At 36.9% G+C, this 19,270-nt stretch overlaps 1 protein-coding gene across 13 annotated transcripts in view; it reads right to left on the bottom strand.

Moving 5' to 3' along the window:
- Positions 1–1,821: 1,821 nt before the first annotated feature.
- LOC112196403 (calcium-transporting ATPase 10, plasma membrane-type) overlaps positions 1,822–19,270 on the bottom strand; it is a 37,548-nt gene continuing 20,099 nt past the window's right edge. For 12 of the 13 annotated variants that reach the window (XM_040518485.1, XM_040518489.1, XM_040518483.1 and 9 more), the window contains 25 exons: positions 12,319–12,402; positions 12,012–12,089; positions 11,841–11,912; positions 10,725–10,811; positions 10,554–10,636; positions 10,385–10,469; positions 10,222–10,277; positions 9,431–9,473; positions 9,213–9,293; positions 8,618–8,755; positions 8,456–8,518; positions 8,274–8,372; positions 7,810–7,920; positions 7,387–7,560; positions 6,840–6,899; positions 5,826–5,993; positions 5,596–5,712; positions 5,168–5,266; positions 4,217–4,354; positions 4,017–4,117; positions 3,520–3,565; positions 3,299–3,427; positions 2,681–2,791; positions 2,498–2,589; positions 1,822–2,166 (listed from right to left, as the gene is read on the bottom strand). In XM_040518485.1, coding sequence (XP_040374419.1) covers positions 2,109–2,166; positions 2,498–2,589; positions 2,681–2,791; positions 3,299–3,427; positions 3,520–3,565; positions 4,017–4,117; positions 4,217–4,354; positions 5,168–5,266; positions 5,596–5,712; positions 5,826–5,993; positions 6,840–6,899; positions 7,387–7,560; positions 7,810–7,920; positions 8,274–8,372; positions 8,456–8,518; positions 8,618–8,755; positions 9,213–9,293; positions 9,431–9,473; positions 10,222–10,277; positions 10,385–10,469; positions 10,554–10,636; positions 10,725–10,811; positions 11,841–11,912; positions 12,012–12,089; positions 12,319–12,402 — 2,373 coding nt within the window. In that variant the 3' untranslated portion in view covers positions 1,822–2,108. The remainder of the gene's footprint in view (positions 2,167–2,497; positions 2,590–2,680; positions 2,792–3,298; positions 3,428–3,519; positions 3,566–4,016; positions 4,118–4,216; positions 4,355–5,167; positions 5,267–5,595; positions 5,713–5,825; positions 5,994–6,839; positions 6,900–7,386; positions 7,561–7,809; positions 7,921–8,273; positions 8,373–8,455; positions 8,519–8,617; positions 8,756–9,212; positions 9,294–9,430; positions 9,474–10,221; positions 10,278–10,384; positions 10,470–10,553; positions 10,637–10,724; positions 10,812–11,840; positions 11,913–12,011; positions 12,090–12,318; positions 12,403–19,270) is intronic. The other variant, XM_024336732.2, reaches the window with a different exon arrangement.

Here is a 19,270-nt window from a genome sequence, read left to right as displayed (position 1 = left end):
TTTCATTAAATGCTGGATTTTGGAGGATTTTATAGTGCTTTTTATACATATCATAACTCAAAAACAATCCAACCACTTCCCAAAAGATTTTGATGGATTCTTTCTCACTCAAAAAATGAAGAACCTCTTCACCAAAATAAATAAATAAATAAAAAGCAGGTCTCAATAGGTGACACTCATCCATTTTGTTTTAAACCTATTTTCCCACTATCTTCCTCTGCCTCTGCTCTCATCTAATAATTTTTTATTTTATTTTTATCACTATAGCTCTTGCTAATGAAGCTATGACTTTCAATGGTATTATTAAGATGATACATACACACATGATTCTTTTGTAAATTAGATATGAAAAAAATTATGTCATTAGTTTACTACTTTATTTTTTGTGTAACATTTTGACTCGTTAGTTTTCTCTTATTGTTCATATATCATTATATACAACATAAAGAATGGGAGATTGTCATATTTTCTTGTCATTGATATAGCATTATAGTTGGATCCATACATCCATTGCTTAATTAAAGAAGAAGAAAAAAAAAATAACCTACCAAAAACATCATAAGGATTTGTAAAATCTAAACAAATACTAGTAAATCAATCCATTAAAATCAATCAGAGTCCATATAGAATTTAAACAATCTGTGGATTAAGTAAATCCATGGATTCTAAAAACTCAAACAAAGTCTTTTAAAATCTGAATTGAATACACCCCCCTAAATTGATCATTCCTATAAGATCTCTTTTAAATAAGATTTTTTTTTTAATCGAAAGGTTATCCATTATGTAGTTCAACAAACCATACAATAATGACTTGTCTCGAAGCGCCGTTAGAAGAAACCACTATATAGAGCACACTACCCTAGTACATGTCTCACTAGTATACACAAGTACACAACACACCCTAGCATACCCGAAGAGGAATAAAATACTAGGATTCCTAGGATTCAAACTTCAAAGGTAGCAAGTTTGATATTAAATCGATTTCCTTATGACACTAGGATAAAATACCTGTCTTTCGATCTCCAAGATCAATGGAAATCCGCAATATGAAGACTACTTTTTATTGAAGTGATAATATAACATATTCTCATTCTATCCAGCACAGAACAGAAATGCTAATGTTTAGAACTGCAAATGAATAAAGAGCAATTTCAAATCACTTTACTTCGTAAGTTATAACACCCAAAATCTAACCGGGAAACTCGTCATAGGTCTCATATTGCTGAGTCTAGAAGAAGTCATGAAGATCAATATCATCACTGGAATTTTCAGTTTTTGTTCTCCCATACTCGACAGTTCATTTTTTTGTTTTTTGTTTTCCCCTCCATATACCTACCCCAAATGAGGAATAAGAGAATGAGTAAACAAAGAAGATAGAGAATGCAGGCAAAATCATAACCAAGGATCCCTCAGAACATTACATTTTTGTTACCGCGAGAAATTTTGGCAGCTGCAGATCATTTCATTGGAATGAAATATGGAATGGTACGCTTGATGATATGAATCATTTGAAAAACAAACGTATTCAGTCTGTAGCGGATCTTTAACAAGACCAATTCAGATTGACCCTCGATTATTTAGAAAATATGGTTAGAGGGACTGTATACGGACTGATATCCACTCCTCAGAATTTGGCAACTTCAAAATCAAGAGCGAGAGCAGTAGGTGACAGGCAGACCCTTTGACACCAAACTTCCAATTTCCCTTTATATATAGAGGAGAGAAACTCCTATCAGTCATATGCAAAGACTAGGAAACTGCAACGGTATCACACCAGGCCAATTTGACTCGAAGAAATGTAATGTAGGCTTTACGTACTCGTGAAAAAAAGTGTGATGTAGATATATATACAAGCACAATTAAGTGTGGTGGTTATTGGGGAGAGTTTTAGCAGTCATACTTGTACAAGTAAAGGCAATATTGTAATAAAATCAGTTGCATAGTAGCATAATTTACATTAATGTAGGGCTTTCAGTGGGAAGGGCATTTCTTATATACACCATACACAGTGACACAACTTTCAAGTTCACTTACTGCAACTCCACTGCACATAAGTTTCATGAAGATGTATGGAACCTTCAAATCTTAAACGTCACCGACATAGGATCTTAATTATGATTCCTTTGTACCAGGTGCTTCAGAAATAGAAGCAGTGCAAACAACAACCTGGGAGAGAAAGAGAGTTTTCAGCAAACAAAAGAAGATAAGTCACTTGACTATTCAACTTGTGACACTATGCGATAACGATCTTTTTTCCTTTACCGGATAGCCAATACCATCCGGCACTCAAAACGCGAAATTCAGGAAACTTGAGCACATATGATTACATGTGATAATCATCTTCATTGACAGTAGAAATCTCACTAGATGGTGCGGTAGGGATGTATATATATATATATATATATATATATATATATATTTAAATCTTTCATTAACAATAAATAACAATCGAGTAACACCCTTAAAACTGTAATGATATCTTCAGTCATCAACTTACTCGACAATGCCAAGGGTCAGCGAAAACTGCCACTCTTTCCAGTCAAGCCTGACTATGAAAAACGCCTTTCCAAGAAACTCAATGATGATAAACTACAGAACATGCAGCAACATAAAGTGTAAACAGATGGGAATGCTTATCAAGCTATATGACAGAAAAGAAAAGGAGTACAAAATGTCGCACCTGAATCAAAAGAATTATTCCAACTATTCCCAGAAACACAGAGTTAGCAGTAATCCATTTCCAAGGATGGTCCACTATACCAGTCTTTCGAACTCCAAATTCAATGGAAATCTGAGATATGAAGAAATTAGATTTGTTGAAGTGATAATAATGTGCATATGGAATTAAATGGAAGAGAGCAGATCAGGAAATGCTAATGTTTAGAAATGCAAATGAAAAATTACTTTTTCTTCAAATCATTTTGCTTTATAACATCCTAAATCAAAACAGGAAGCTTGTCATAGTCCTCATATTACTGACGGCATAGTAAGGTACCTTTTAGAAAAATTTAGACAGAAAAGAAATTTCCTAAAAAAGTAAAAATGCAAACATAGGCAGCATTAGGAAGAGAACACACCAGGAAGTTGTGACGTCTAGAACCGCAAATGAATAATGAACTATTTCAAATCACTTTGCTTCATAACACCCTAAATCAAACCCAAAAGCTTGTCTTCTTTTTCTTTTATTAAAAGGAAAAAAAAAATTGACAGACCAAAAATTTCTAAAACTAGGCAGCTACTAGAATCCAACAAAGAAAAGGGAAATTACTTTCGATTTAACTAGTGAAGACTAAGTTACCTGACAAACAACAAATGTGTTGAATATCATTGTATTCTTCACTTTTGTGGCATGGTCTCTGGTATAATTTTGCAGTAAACTCCCTCCTTGAAAATTGATGACAAGCAGGGCAATAATTTGGTACAGAACCTGAAAGTTCCACACCACATTTACAGTAACAATTTATCAATAACACAACGGTAATACTTTTTGTTGCTTTAGTTCAAGAAAAGAATATTTACCTGTGTCAACAGTCTCTTCCACTGAATATATTTTATAAGAGTTTGTCTGTATGATATTGTAACAGAAGTGCATTACTATAACCGTCACAGAATTTGGTTTTATTGATTATTTAACTCAAAATCGGGTCCAGTTTAAGCAACCATAGTCAAAGCAAGAACAGAATATAACTATATCAGTGAAAAGCAAAAGTGAAGAGACAAAAAAATAAAGGGATTAATATTGGCACCCCCGTTTTTACAAACCACAGCCCCCTCCATAAGGAATGAACATGAGGAAGATAATGATAGTACAGCTATTTTTGACTGGAGTTTGCTACCATTATATTTCGCTGATCTTTGCAAGGACAATCACTGAATAAAGTTTTAAAAATAGACAGTTGGAGTTGGATCGATGAAGTACAATGTAGAGTTCCAAACCATGACACACACACAGATTCTTATGCAGGGATCCTCTATGGAAACCAACCGATTCTACTTTACCATCAAAGAAATCTTACCCTCGGTCAATAGGGGGTACGTTCATCAGGTGATCAGCTGGAGATTCAGTAGCCAGTGCTAGTGGTCCAAGACCAAATATGATAAGATTCACCCACACAAACTGTGAAAAGGACCAGAAAAACAAATTAACAGATCCACATCCTTAGGTGCATCAATGGAGAGAAATTAATAAACAGAAAGTGCAAGAAAAGGAGAGAACCTGCACAGCATTGAGCGGGATGTAACGATAGTAAACTGCCGCCATGCAGTTTATGGTTACTGCTACAATATTGGCTGTAAGTTGCTGCTGCATAACTTTCAGAACCTTTTCATGCATCGATCGTCCCCATCTAAAACACTGAAGAACTTAATGTCATTGATGAATTAGCATTTTGAATTAATAAGAAGATCCAACATCCACAGACATAAAAACCATGTTGGGAGTAGGATACACTACACTAAATTATATTTTTGAATCGCATGCCTCATACAGTTTTAGAAAAAGTCACATCTTCTAATGTCAAGACTTTGATATTATGGCCACAGTGTGTCCAGACACCCAATAAACCAAACCGATATTGGCTAATCCTTTTTGGTTTCAGAATAATTGTTCAAATTTCAAAACAAGTCCTTAAAAATTCCAGTGTAAACAGATAGAGAGCTTATTCTTGAATGAAGCATCCCATGTGCTAATTGCTACATATTAAAGTACTGCAGCTCACCATATCCGATCATCAAGTTTTGTGGCTAAATTGTGTTGATATTTCTTTTATCATGTATGGGCTTACTCTGGACCTCATTTGACTATTATAACAACTATATACTCTCATGTTTACTGGAATATCATTTGGTAAAGAAAATTCATCTAAGGCCTAATATATTGTATAAATTATCTTTAGCCAGCAAGACTTTTGCTGGAGTTATTTTCTGCTGATCACGACCTGACAACTGTCCTTCAAGAACACGCCATTTTCTTTTTCTGGAAAGAATCTAGAAAGGAATAAGAGGTTCAAATTCTCCACCGTTGGAGTTACAATTCCCTACTGAACAAAATTTAATTCAATCATTCTCTCACGGACTTTGCATGTGGAGATTCATTTGAGCACATATAATGAAGAAAAGGAAGATAAAAAGCAACAGCATTGAATCACTCCGTAGAAAAGAAACAAACCTTGGCTACTGTAGCAAAATTGTCATCCAAGATTATGATATCTGAACTCTCTTTAACAACTTCAGTCCTTTGAATACCCATAGCAAGACCAATGTCGGCCTAAATGTGAAAGAAATAGATATAACATATAAGAAACACCATCACGCATCACATGTCAGAATATAAATACACTGTTGACTCACATCCTAACTTTAGAGAAATGGTAGTAAATCAACAAAATCTATCATGACTTGTCAAATAATAAGGAAAAAGCAAAAAGAAAAGGCCAAATACACCCTGTGCTCAATTTGCAACAGTATGACAGCTACATGAGCAATTGACAACATTAAAACATCAGGGCCTTAATCGAATGCGCGACAAAAACTCCATGGGTCATTTTCATAATTAGGGCAAAAGAAGGTCTAGCAAATAAGGAAATGGTCTCCAACCTCATGTAGTGCATGAGCATCATTACTGACATATCCAGTGACAGCAACAATCTTTCCTCTTTTCTGCAGTGCTTGCACAAGTAAAAGCTTGTCATTGGGGGAAGACCGTGCCATTACCTACACTTGCATTGAATGATATATGTCCAGTAAAAATTTCGCAATACTTAATCCGAAATACCACCAATAATTAATATACTTATGAAGAATAAATATGTAGATTCTCTACCCACCAAAATCTTCTCTGCTAATCCTTCTCTCTGACTATCAGAAAGTTCTCGGAACACTTTTCCTTCAATAAGATTTTCCTCAGTAACATCTGACCCATCAGAAGCAAGTATGCTACATTCCTTAGCAATTGCTTTTGCAGTTTGAGGATTGTCATGCGTAACAAGGCGTACCTATATATGGCTCATGATGTGGAAAATTTCTTCAGATCCAAATTATATTGAATTGAAAATTATTAAACCCAAGCACTCATGTATCTTTTTACAACTATAGTTTTCTTAGAAATCAAAATTATTTTTAAACATATGAAATCCTCAGAAAGCTTAAACATAGTTAAACAAAAACAACTAATGATGAGGAAAGAAAAAAGCCTGAACAAATTATACATTGGTTCCAAAACAACTTCATTTTCAGATAACAGTGAAAATTATATCAATGGTTCAGTTTTCAAGAGAGACAGAGATAAAAATCCAAATGACATTTCATACTAAAGTTGCTGCACCAAACAACGAAATGAAGAAAGTAGAGGCCCCAAGGAATCCATCTGTTAGGGAAAAAAAAGGAGTGGCAAATAATAGAGAAACTAGCAATTAGTAACAAAGAACTAAAATGAATGAAATCTAATAATGAACAAATTTTGGAGTCTAACAAACTGGCGGATTTCTTAATTGTCTGGACTAAATTCGTTCAGGCTTTTTTCTTTCCTCAGCATGAGAAAAAAAAAATGGAAGAACCCAATTGAAAAGGACCGGAATCGTAACAAAAAAAAAAAAAATCCACTGTTAACGTACTCAATATACAGGCAATTACACTAAATTCACACAAAACTTTAGGTGGGAAAACATCAGTATTTTGGCTTTCTTCAAAGAATTGCAGCCATGGCTTCTCAATCTAATTTGTCTTACCTGTGGCTTTGAAACACATTTGAATAAGAAACAAACCTCTTCATCCATACAAAAGAGTAGTAGAAGCTTACATGGTAATTCTGTAATAAGTTATAAACAATTCCCAACTAATACCTTAATGCCAGCTCTTTGCAATATTTCCACCGAGTCCTTGATCCCCGGTTGACTATCATCCTGCAATTTGTTGTCTACATAAGATAAACTAATATAGTAATATAAATTTAAAAAATGGAATAAAATCCCACCCCCACAACACAAAAAACACTACATGTAAATGTAAGACGACAAGCCATATATTTAATACTGATGATATTATAAACATTATACAATGGGAGCATACAGAAGCTGAAATGAAAATGAAGAATTGACCTCTCAACTGAAGCTCCCCCTTACCAAAAAGGGACCTTCTATTACAAATCACCTAAACCAATCATTTGTGTTCATTCATAGATGAACCAAAAGTGGAACAAATAAATAAATAAAGACGGCCTGCCACTGGGGAAGTGGAGATGGAGACATTTAGAAACAAACAGACTAGTGACTAGAGGAATTAGTCCGACCAAGGGATTAATTTTTCATTTTCTGAAACATTTGCTTTGTACGTTGCAAGACAGAAAAAACAATATATGTATGTGTGTGCACTTGTGGAGGCATGCACTACCTTCATACCAACAATAGCTAGTAAAATGAGGTCATCCTCAGGTAGTTCCCACTGCGCTAGTTGTCCATTACTATTGATTAGAACATTTTCCAATTCAAGTGATCTATATGCAATAGCAACGCAATGCAAACCTCCAGAAGCCATATCCTCGATAGCTTTTTGAAAAAATGTTAACTGCAAAAGAGACATATGGTCATGACAATCACCATTTGGAGATTTGGGATTTAAACAAAACCACCAAAAACATACAAAGCAGTAAAAATGTAAGTTTCAAGCGATATTTTAATCTTTAAGATGTCTTCCAATATCTGAACATTTAATACACTCACAATTTTATAGATGTGGATCTCACTGAAGAAGGTAGCAGAGCAATTAACTAAATACCATATAACTATTCCGTATAAGAAAACTATTTTCTCCAACCTTCTCATCATCCATTGGTAAAACCTGATCATTAGCCCCAATGTATCTTGTACATGAGGCCAAGACTCCTTCAGCTGCCCCTTTCCAGTGTACATGAACTCGACCATGTGTCTGTGAATACAGAAATAAAAATTATCAAAACATTAATAACAATTTAACTCAGCCGTAAGTTACCTGCAAACAACTATGTTATAAAATGGTTTTCCTATCCTATGATATAATGCAGAACATGATCTATAGTTTTCTCATGATATGATGAAAAGTAATCCAAAATCCAGAGAATTGGGGTGGTGTGGCTTGATATGAGCCATGAGAACTTAGATAACAGGACGTGAAAATCAGAAGATCCACCCAATGTATGTATGCAACTTGGCAATTTGTACTGGCAGCATTGCTTTTCATTTTAAAGGATGGAAGGGAAGATAAATGATTCAACCTAACAGAGAACAATTAGTTCAAATTACCAGATCAAGTGCAACACCACCTCGTTTTTTCTCGGAACTGAATGGCAAAACTTGCAAAACTGGAGACTGAGACATTATATCATCAAAATTCATTCCCAGCTGCAAAGGTATCAGTAACTGATATTATTTACAAAGTATATAGTTATACATGAGAAGTGGAAATAGTGACCAAGTTAGACAACCTTGACTCCCCAATGCAGAATTGCCCTATCAATTGGTGATCCAGAAGCCTGAACATCACCACTCTACATATAAACATTAAATTTTTACATTTAAGTAGTAAGCCTTTGCAATCACTAGTTTTGTAGATAAATATTACTAAGTGAAGTAGCACAGATCTGTACCCCAAGCACAGATAGACTGCCACTCGTATTCTGAGCAATTCCTTCAACAAGTAAGGACGATAGTATCGGAGACAAGTTGCTTGTGCTGTCAGCAAAATTGATTTTCTTCTCACCAGCATAGGCCTCAGAAACAGTCATCTACAGTCATGATGAATATCGACAAGAGCATCGTTTAGTAGGAATTGAGGGGTTACCCAAAAAAATAAACAAGGAAAAAATAACAATAACAATAAAGCCCTGCACCACTGCCTCCTCCCTTTGTGGGAGAATTAGATACATGAGCTTGGTGTTTCTCGAAACAAATTTCTTGTTAGTTTCTGATTGTTTCTTACCTAAACCCTTGTGTTAGACCTTCAGTCAGGGCATCATCCTCTCTAAATCAATTTCTAGAAATACCTTTGCTGCAACCAATGGCCATGATTTGATCTTGTCAATTCTTGCTCACTGTTTTGTTTGTCTGACTATTCTCTTTTTTGTAAAAACTATCCTCAAGGTTTTAACTTCATGATTGTACTATTAAGTTTATCTGTCTTATTGTGACTACTCGACTATAATCATAATGGGGAACTTTCAAGCTATAATAAAAATTATCCACCTGGTTCAAAGTTATTCCAGTCTTGTCACATAGTGCATCACTGCATAAGGCCATGGTTTCACATACAGCTGGCCTCCGCACCTACATTTCAAGTTCCATCCAAATATATGAATTTAATGCAAAGAATATTATTGGCCATAACAAAACTCAAGGGACCACATCCAATTGGGAAATGAAAGCATAGTTATGAAGAATCACAAACAAATTAGTACACCTACCAAGGCATTGTCTGCCTTCATCTTTTTCATTGTGCTGAGACGGCTGTGTCACAGTCAAAGACAATCAAAGTGACAGAAAAATCAAACTTAGAAAGCTGAATACATATGACAGAAACTTAGGAGACAATTTTTCTTCATTTGTGTAAGGATTAAAATCATAAAATGCTGCTAAGTTCTCCTCTTACTATTAAAAAGTCAATATATTTCTCACTAACTCCATCCACCCCATGCCCACTAGATCTAAGAGTTGCACTTCAGGGTATGGCATTCTAAACAAGTAATGTCAACGCGATTACCTTTTTCATAGTTTCATACCACAATAGCTGACCAAATAATGGTAATTGAGATATACTTATCGTTTTAAAATAAATGGAAATTGTTCACAAATAGATCAACTGTCACATAATCTCAATTAGTGTTGATTCTTCGCATTTACTTATTTAGTCACCAGTTCATGATATAAAATAGGATGAGATAATTGGAAACGAAGTGCCTAAAAATCAATCCATTAAACACAAATCTATAACATCAATACTAAATGGTACTGACAAAAGTGGCATGCTGAGTATTAAAATCAGAGGACAATATATCATCGATCAACAGGACTTGGATATGTGTATGTGCACATTAACACATGTGGATCAACTGGCATAAACATGCAGACCCAATGTTCAAATTTGCACATCCACACTTGCCAATTCCCTCTTCAGAACCATCCTATTGATCAATAAGCCATTTTGAAGTAAAAAAAATTAGGACATATTTTAACATGAACTGTCGGGCAGACTTACCTTATGTTGAAAGCTGAAGGAAGCATTTCAGGTAATGCAACGACAAAAATGGCAACCTGAAATGTTCACTTATAATCAGTCAACAACAAACCTTTACACACACACACACACACACATATAATACACACACACATAACGCAACCAAGCATATAGACAGACATACTGCAATGGTACTAATTCTAATCACTTCTTCAAGTGTACTTCCAGGTTCAGGACTTCCATTTGAATTATCACCAGTAAAGAAGTCTCTGCAGAAATAATATTTTATGTGATTATAGTACATTCTAGAGAAAGATGGGGGAGTTGGCCAAATTAATCTGGAGGTTGAATACCTGAACCAAACAACATATGCAACAATGGCAGCACCCATGAATCCAACAGCACCCATGAAAGTAGCAACCTCCCTTAAAAGCACCTATGTAGAGTCCACTATGGTTCGGTATATCTTGCATTTACAAATTAAAAGAATAAAATCTGTTACAATAATAGTTGAGTTTGCTGACCTGCAAGGGGGTTTTATTCTCGGTGTCTTTTGAATAAGTGTTAGCCCTGAGAATTCCTGATTCAGTACATTTCCCAACCCCAGTTACCTGATAAAAGAAACCCTCAGTGACAAAGGAAAAATGCAATCCTGTCAAAAATAGACAAGCAACAAGCATTCATGGTTTGATATAATCTTTTGAATGGATCTGGAGAAACTATAATCTTTTGAATGGATCTGGAGAAACTACATAGCTACCCGTGACAAAGAGGAAAAAGTAACAAAAGCAATTAATAACCAATGAGGCAAAGATCACACAAATATATCAAAAAAGTATGTCAGAGCAGTAGAAATAGTAATAAAAATTGACCATATAAGTGACATACGTACACAAAGGATAAAGCTCTTTGTTGGTAGGGGGTGGGTGCTATAATTATGGTGGGATTTAGCGCCATTGGCCCTATAGAGCTCCTACATATCAAAACTCCAACGACCCAACCTAATCACTTCTCTATTAAAGTACATCCTGCTTCATATTCTGCACTACACAGAAAATCAGGTAGGACTTCTGTATAAGTTTCCAATGATTACGGCTTCATAACTAAAGACACTGACCTATTTCCATTAATGATTTCTCTCAGTCAGTGCAATTAACTTTAACAGTGCTCTTGGACTCTTAAGAAGCTCAACCACATATAAACCACTATGTATTATTGATTCCACCCAAAGATACACTCACTAGATTATACTCTAAGTGGAAAACTTGATTCTAATCCTTAAACAGAAAAGTATAATCTTTCCTTCGTAGTTTGGGTCATGTTCCCAGTCTATTGGCAGCATTTGTATGTGATGCTTGTGTGCAAGGGTTGATGATATTGTTTGTGTTTACTAGGAACTAATTACAAATTAAACCACCTATAGATGACTAGTAAAATTTATGCTACATTTTATGGCAGAAATTTCTATGCTTCAGGACAACATGTACAACTTTTATAACATTTTCAACTTTAACGAGCTTTATGAATTGGTCTTTTTCAACAATCCTGACAACTATCCATTTGGTTACACAAGCAAATCACATCATATGAATCTTTCAAGACAGTGTCCTGTACACACAAGAAAAATCTGAAATCTTTACCAGCATAGTAGCACTGCCATGTTCTACTTTCCAGCCAGATCGTAGAAATGGGTTCCTTGAATCCTTGTGAAACTGCAGAAACGAAATATTGTACTCACAAGAAAAAGAACAGAAAAAAAAAATGGACAAGTTCAAATTAAACAAGGATCCTGAACAAGCATGAAGGCTCACAATCTTGCTCTCTCCAGTGACTCTACTCTTATCAATTGCAAGTGAGCGACCACGGATTAAAATGCCATCAGCAGGGACCTAGGGATACATCACCGAACCAATACATTTTGCATTTAAAATGAAATTCAGAACATATAACAGAATACATAAAACAGGCCAGAGTCATGTAAAGTATTACTCGTATTATGGTCCAAAGATAATGTGAGATGATGTGGCAATATCTTAGTGAGACGAAAAAGGAACAAACTAATTAACAACAAATCAGTTTTGGTGTGTTTCAAGATTAACTCTTAATGAATCTACAAACCTCATCACCAGTCTTAAGAGGTAGAACATCACCAACAACAATATCACAATTAGAAACCACAACTTGTCGACCAGCTCTAATAACCTGCAGAATCAGAGAATGAGCCCAAAAGTTAACAATTAGGTGAAAGGTTAGGTATATATCATTATACACAGGTACTGTCACATTAGCAATATGCAAATAGAGTAAAACTATTTCAAGTGAGGGAAAAACAATACAAAATGAATAGATTTTATAAAATTTATTTAGTATTACTCGATGGATTACACTTATATGGACTACCAACTAATTCTACTACCTTCGGTAATTACTCAAATTGCTTACCTAAATTCTTAAAAATTAAGATCCTCAAGTAAGAGATTGATGATGGGAGACATTGACTAGTACATGACCCAAAGTACTGGTTCACATTCAGCAGCCAATATTTGATAAATCCTATAGCTACATTCCTCACTCTCTCTGGATACTTTGAATAACTTGGTCAATTTTGATGAGGTTGATATACTATCCCACTTAGTGAAGCCGTAAAAATTTACTTCCCCATCGTTTTCCACAACACCCAGGACACATATTCTGGCTTTCCAAGAATGTAACCTAAAGAATAAAGCATATCACTAAAGGAAAATGATGACGAATGTGAGACTTATCTGCCTCTGCTCAGGGTAAGATTACCCCTACTACTTCATGTGGTGCACAGAAAAAGGATGCCATTTCAATACCTTTCAAGGCAGTCTCTTAAACCTTTACTTGATTCAAAGCATGCTATCCCAAATTAGGATATCAAATATGCAGGGATTTCTCATTTATACAAACTGTAACTACTCCAGAATGTGCTCCCTAGAAGCAACAACATTGTATCCACTTTTGAAATGATTGCAGATCAATCAAACAATTCACAAACAAATACACAATCCTAAAGATTCACACCCACAAACAGATCTTCCAAATATATCCATGCCCATCAATCAATCCAATGCACATTGATGAAATATTATCACTCTCCATTCTCCACACAAGAGCAGGAAGAGTACAGAGAATTTGAAATGGTAGCCTCAACTGAGACTTGGATGCTGATGCACCTGGAAGATTCAGTTGAACAAAGTTTGAACACTTTCTACATTGAGGTGGAATTCTATGGATTCGGATTCTGGAGGTAAAGATATAGTATTCCCGAGTCCCGACCCCCGAACTATAGAATACGGGTACGAGAGTGTACGAGGATTTTTCTTTTTTTCCTCATTTTTAACGGAGGAACCCGAGATAAAGCCAAATTAGACTCATAGAAAAATTGTTGTCTAAATATATAGTCAGATAACATCAAATACTAACATTATATGAGAACAGAAGAATGAACGAGCATGTTTACTTTCTTTAACCTCTTAATTCATCTTTTAAAAAGTTTCTTGACCTAGCTCCTCTCGCACTAGGGTTTACTTTCTAGCTATTTAGAAAGCAAAATCTACATCCGTGGATCTGGATGTGCTTAGCTGGAATTGTAGAGGGATCTGCAATGAGGCGACGTCTAGAGCGTTGAAAGATCTGATTTCGCAAAACCGGCCTCAGATCGTTTTCTTGTGTGAGACCAAGATAAGTCGTTAGGAGGATTTTGATCGTTTGCATCGCTCGCTTGGTTTTGCAAATGCAGAGGTAGTGCTTAGTGAGGGCCAAGCCGGGGGTCTAGGTCTGTTTTGGAACGATGAGATCAAAATACAGTTGGGCACGACGTCAGCCCATCACATTGATGCGGTGATTGTGGGGGACTCAGGCTATCCTTCTTGGAGGCTGATTGGCTTTTATGGTTATGCTAGAACACGGGACAGAGACCAGTCGTGGCAACTACTTAGGGATCTCTCAGATTTGGATTCGTTACCATGGGTTGTAGTTGGAGATTTCAACGAGATCCTTAACAGTGGGGAGAAGCTTGATGGACCTCTTAGGGCAGAGAGGCAAATGAGAGGATTCCGTGAAGCCCTAGGGTATGGGGATTTGTTGGACCTAGGGTTTCATGGGGCAATGGCAACATGGTGGAACTCGGAGACGCAACTGAGATTGGATAGGGCGGTCTGCACTCCCTCTTGGCATGACTTATTTTGCTATTCAAAGCTTTATCATCAGCCTCCTTCGGACTCGGATCATGTTCCCATTTTGTTGAAGGCAAGCACGTCACCTCTGGCTTCTAGACCAAAGTATCACAGGTTCAAGTTTGAGGCGTTTTGGATAAAACACCCAGAGTGTGATGGAGTAGTTAAGGAAGCTTGGGAGAGGGATGTGACGGGAACCCCGATGTTTTGTGTTGCAAAAAAAATAGAACATACTCGGATTCATCTCGATAAATGGCAGAAACAGGTGTTTAGAGGTCGCCAACTCCAAATGCTAGGCATTCGTACCAGATTGGAGGAATTACTCGGTGTACCGAGTTCTGTTGCGGCTCCAGAAAAGAAAGAATTGATGGATAGGCTTCAAATCTTGTTATATCAGGAGGAGTCCTTCTGGCGGCAACGATCTAAGGTGACTTGGCTAAAGGAAGGGGATCGAAATACTGGTTTTTTCCACCGGAAGGCTCAAAATAGGAAACGAAAGAATATGCTGCAGGGTCTCTACGATGACGAAGGTCAATGGTTCGAAGATGATGCTGGGATTGAGAATGTGGTTACGTCCTATTTTTCAAAAATGTTTCAAGCTTCGGAGATTGATTATGATGCAGTGCATACTACGTTGGAAGCTATTCAACCTAGTGTGAGTGAAGAGATGAATGCTCAACTTTGTGCACCCTGTACAATTGAAGAGGTCCGTCATGCCCTTTTCCAAATGTACCCAACTAAATCACCGGGTCCAGATGGGATGTCTCCTTTATTCTTCCAACATTATTGGGAGACGATTGGAACAGATGTTTTTGAGGCAGTCCGTAGTTTTCTGCAAACGGGACAACTTCTTCGTCAAATCAATTTTACGCACATATGCCTAATTCCTAAAGTGGATACACCGGAACACATGTCTGATTTGCGTCCAATAGCATTGTGTAATGTGATTTATAAAATCTGTTCGAAGGTGATTGCAAACAGATTAAAGGTTATTCTTCCGTCTGTGATTTTCCCTTTTCAAAGTGCTTTTGTTCCTGGACGTTTGATCACGGATAATATCCTAGTTGCTAATGAAATTGCCCATTTTGTGCACAATAAGAGGGAGGGGGCTGATGGCTTTATGGCTCTAAAGTTGGATTTAAGTAAGGACTATGATCGAATGGAATGGAGTTTCCTAAGGATGGTAATGGTTCGTTTTGGCTTTGCTCAGAAATGGATAAACATGGTGATGCAGTGTGTGTCTTCGGTGAGATATTCATTTTTGATCAGGGGGAAACCTCGGGGTTATGTTACACCGAGTAGGGGACTTCGTCAAGGTGATCCGTTATCTCCCTACCTTTTTCTGATTGGGGCTGAAGGCTTTTCAGCTCTCTTGCAACAGAAACAAGCTTTGGGCCTGATATCCGGAATAGAGGTGTGTGATAATGCTCCTCCTATTAATCATTTATTATTCGCTGATGATAGCATGATTTATGCTCACGCTTCTTTGGAGAATTGCTATGAGCTTCAGGATGTCATAGAGATATATGGTCGGGCATCAGGGCAACTTGTTAATTTTGACAAAAGCTCTGTGGCTTTTAGCAAGAACGTCTCAATTGAGATGAGGGAGGAGTTGGCTAGTTATATGGGGATGCAAATAGTTGATGTCCATGATAAATACCTGGGGCTACCCACTTACGTGGGGCGCAAGAAATCTGCTACTTTTCAGTATATTAAGGATAAATTGGCGAAGAAACTCTCTGACTGGCAGGGGAAGCTGTTAAGCGGGGCTGGAAAAGATATTCTTATTCGTGTTGTGGCTTCGGCTCTACCTACTTATGCTATGAGTGTATTCCAATTGACAAAAAAATTTTGTGATGACTTGGAACAAATGTGTACTAGGTTTTGGTGGGGGAGCACGCTAGATAAACGGAAGATACATTGGAAGACGTGGGGTGCTTTGTGTAATCCGAAGGAAGAAGGAGGTTTAGGCTTCCGCAGCTTGTCTATTTTTAATATGGCTATGTTAGCAAAGCAAGCATGGCGCATAATTACCAATCCTTCATCTCTTGTTGCTCGATTGTATAAGGCAAAGTATTATCCAGACAATTCATTCTGGGAGGCAACTACTCATGCCTCTCCTTCGTACTCATGGCGGAGTATTTTTTCTACTCGGGACTTGCTAAGAGAGCATTGTTGGTGGCAGGTTGGTGATGGTAGAAATATTGGTGTATTCTCGGATAATTGGGTGTTGAGACTAACTACTGGGAAACCTACTTTTTCAGTTTTGGCCCAATCTGAGGTTAGTAGAGTCAGTGATTTAATAGGGGACACAGGGGAGTGGAATGGGGTTCTCCTACAGCGGCTATTTCCGGTATCGGAAGTGGGGTTGATCACATCTATGCCACTGAGTAGGAGGGTGGTAGCAGATAGGTTGGTGTGGAAGTTGACGACGGATGGTAAGTATTCAGTTAAGTCAGCATATCATTCTTTTCTTTCCTCTTCCCCTAATTATAGTCCTCTAGCTCTTCCTATGGGGAGTGTGATTTGGAAGAAACTGTGGAAAGCAAATGTGCCAAGTAAGGCTAAGATTCATTTTTGGAGAATTTGTTTGGATATATTGCCTTCCCTGGCTAATCTGGAATCGCGGAGAGTGCAATTGGATTCGACAATGTGTGTGCTGTGTGAGGAGTGCAATGAATCTACTCTACATTTGTGCAGGGATTGTAACTTCACTCAGTCGGTACTCCAATCCAATGCTGTTCTAAAACAAGTGTGCTATGGACCCCAGATTATTAGTAGTAGTCTGTTTTTATGGTTGATCTCATGTGCACAGGAGTTGTCTCTGTTTAATTTTGGAACTCTCATCTTCTTGCTCTATGGTGTGTGGAAGGAGCGGAATGAGAGGGTTTGGAGCCAGAAGAGGGGGGCAGTTAGTGATGTGATCATTGGGTCTATGTCGAGGTTACAAGAGTTTCAATTCCATAATTCGAAAAAAGTAGATGTTGGGGAACGACGACGTCGAGTGGTGCGCTGGTCTGCTCCACCAGTGGGATGTTTGAAAATAAATGTTGACGGATCCTTCAATCATGTGACTCATAGTGGAGGTATCGGGTTTGTCGTTCGAGATGGTTTTGGGGTTATGCTAGCAGGTGGTGCTTGTCCAGTCACCGATCTGCTTTCACCGGAACACGGGGAGCTTTTGGCGTGCAAAACAGCAATTGAGTTTGCCATGGAGCACGGCTATCTTCCGGCAATTTTGGAGACTGATGCCTTGAATGTCCAGCGACAATTGAGTGAGTCTACTACTAGCAATACATCTATCCTCGGAAGATTATATGATGATTTGGTTCTGTTGCTGGAATCCACTTCGTTTGTGAAGGTGGTTCACATTGGTAGAATGGGTAATATGGTTGCTCATCAGCTAGCAACTCATGCTTGTTCTGTATCTCAAGATTGTTTTTACTTTTCTACTCCTCCTTTTCTTTCAGCTGCAGTTGCAGCTGATGTTTGTAGTCTGTAATCTTTTTCAGTTTTAATAAAGGGCTGACATCTTCCATTCAAAAAAAAAAAAGCCAAATTAGACTCTTTACGAACATTCTAAAATTCAAGAATTGACCACCCTAACTTATATAACTCAAAGGGTTATTATCACAAATGATACCTGAATTATACCTCAATCTTATCGATCCTACCTGAACTTCAATTTTGATCACAATCAGTACCCGAACTTTTCGATTTCATTTTAAATGGTACTTAGAGCCACCTCCGATCACTATTCCGACTAAAAACGACATGGGAGGCAATCATAGTGATGATTTTTGATAATTTCGAGGGTTGCGAACATATATAGTGATTATTTTTTTTGTAATAGACTTGCCTTGAACTTGGTTTTTTATTTTTTGTTTTTTTAGATTTGGCTTTTTTGGCCGGAATAGTGATCGAAGGTGGCCTTAGGTACCATTTAAAATGAACTCGAAAAGTTCAGGTACTGGTTGTGATCAAAATTGAAGTTCAGGTACCATCGATAAAATAGAGGATAAGTTCAGGTACCATTTGTGATAATAACCCTAACTCAAAATATAAAGTTTTAGGAGGGTATCACTAGTTATTGTCCTCTATGTTGAGTGTGACATAAACTCATTTTGTCAACTTCAATTGCTCATGAACTCTTGTGTAGATAGAAAGCCAATGAACATGCACAAAGTGCATGTGAATTCGCTATACTTAAAATATGATAACATATGTCATCAGAAAATGTTTGTTGAGCCTATTTACAACGGTATAAGAGTCACTAATCGAAGATCAAAACCAAATTAAAGAAGGTCAATATGTTTCAACACTCATGTTAGACCAAATGATTGCAAATGAGTTTCAATACTTATGTCAAACAACAAGGTATAAAAAACGATGAGTAATATATATATACATATATATATATATATATATATATATATAAACACACACACACATCCTACCCAGAGCGAGGTTAGAGTTTAGGGTCACTTTTCGGTCTCATATCCACATCTCGATTGTTCAGTTTTTAGGTACTACTGTATAGATCATCTTTGCAAAATTTCAGCCAAATTGATAATCTATAAGGTATCTAACTCGTTTAAACGAATGGACGAACTAAATCTGTCCAACCCAAACCGTACTAGCTCTAAGGCAGTTATCAATGCCTTAACGATCATCAATTTGACTAAAATTTTGATGAGTAATAATGGGTGTGTGTCTACACACACATGAAGTTGCTAAGACAACCATAATAACCAACAATTTTTTTTTTTGCTGGTTACATTGTAAGAGATTGAATTTTTTATTTAACCTAATTTTCCATTCTCCCTCACCAATTGAACTAAACCTCATGGGATTTGTGATAACCAACAATT

The sequence above is a fragment of the Rosa chinensis genome, chromosome 4 (genome assembly GCF_002994745.2).
Source record: "Rosa chinensis cultivar Old Blush chromosome 4, RchiOBHm-V2, whole genome shotgun sequence".
NCBI lineage: Eukaryota > Viridiplantae > Streptophyta > Magnoliopsida > Rosales > Rosaceae > Rosa > Rosa chinensis.
Note: the sequence above shows the minus strand (reverse complement) of the source record. Positions and strands in the feature narration are given on the sequence as shown.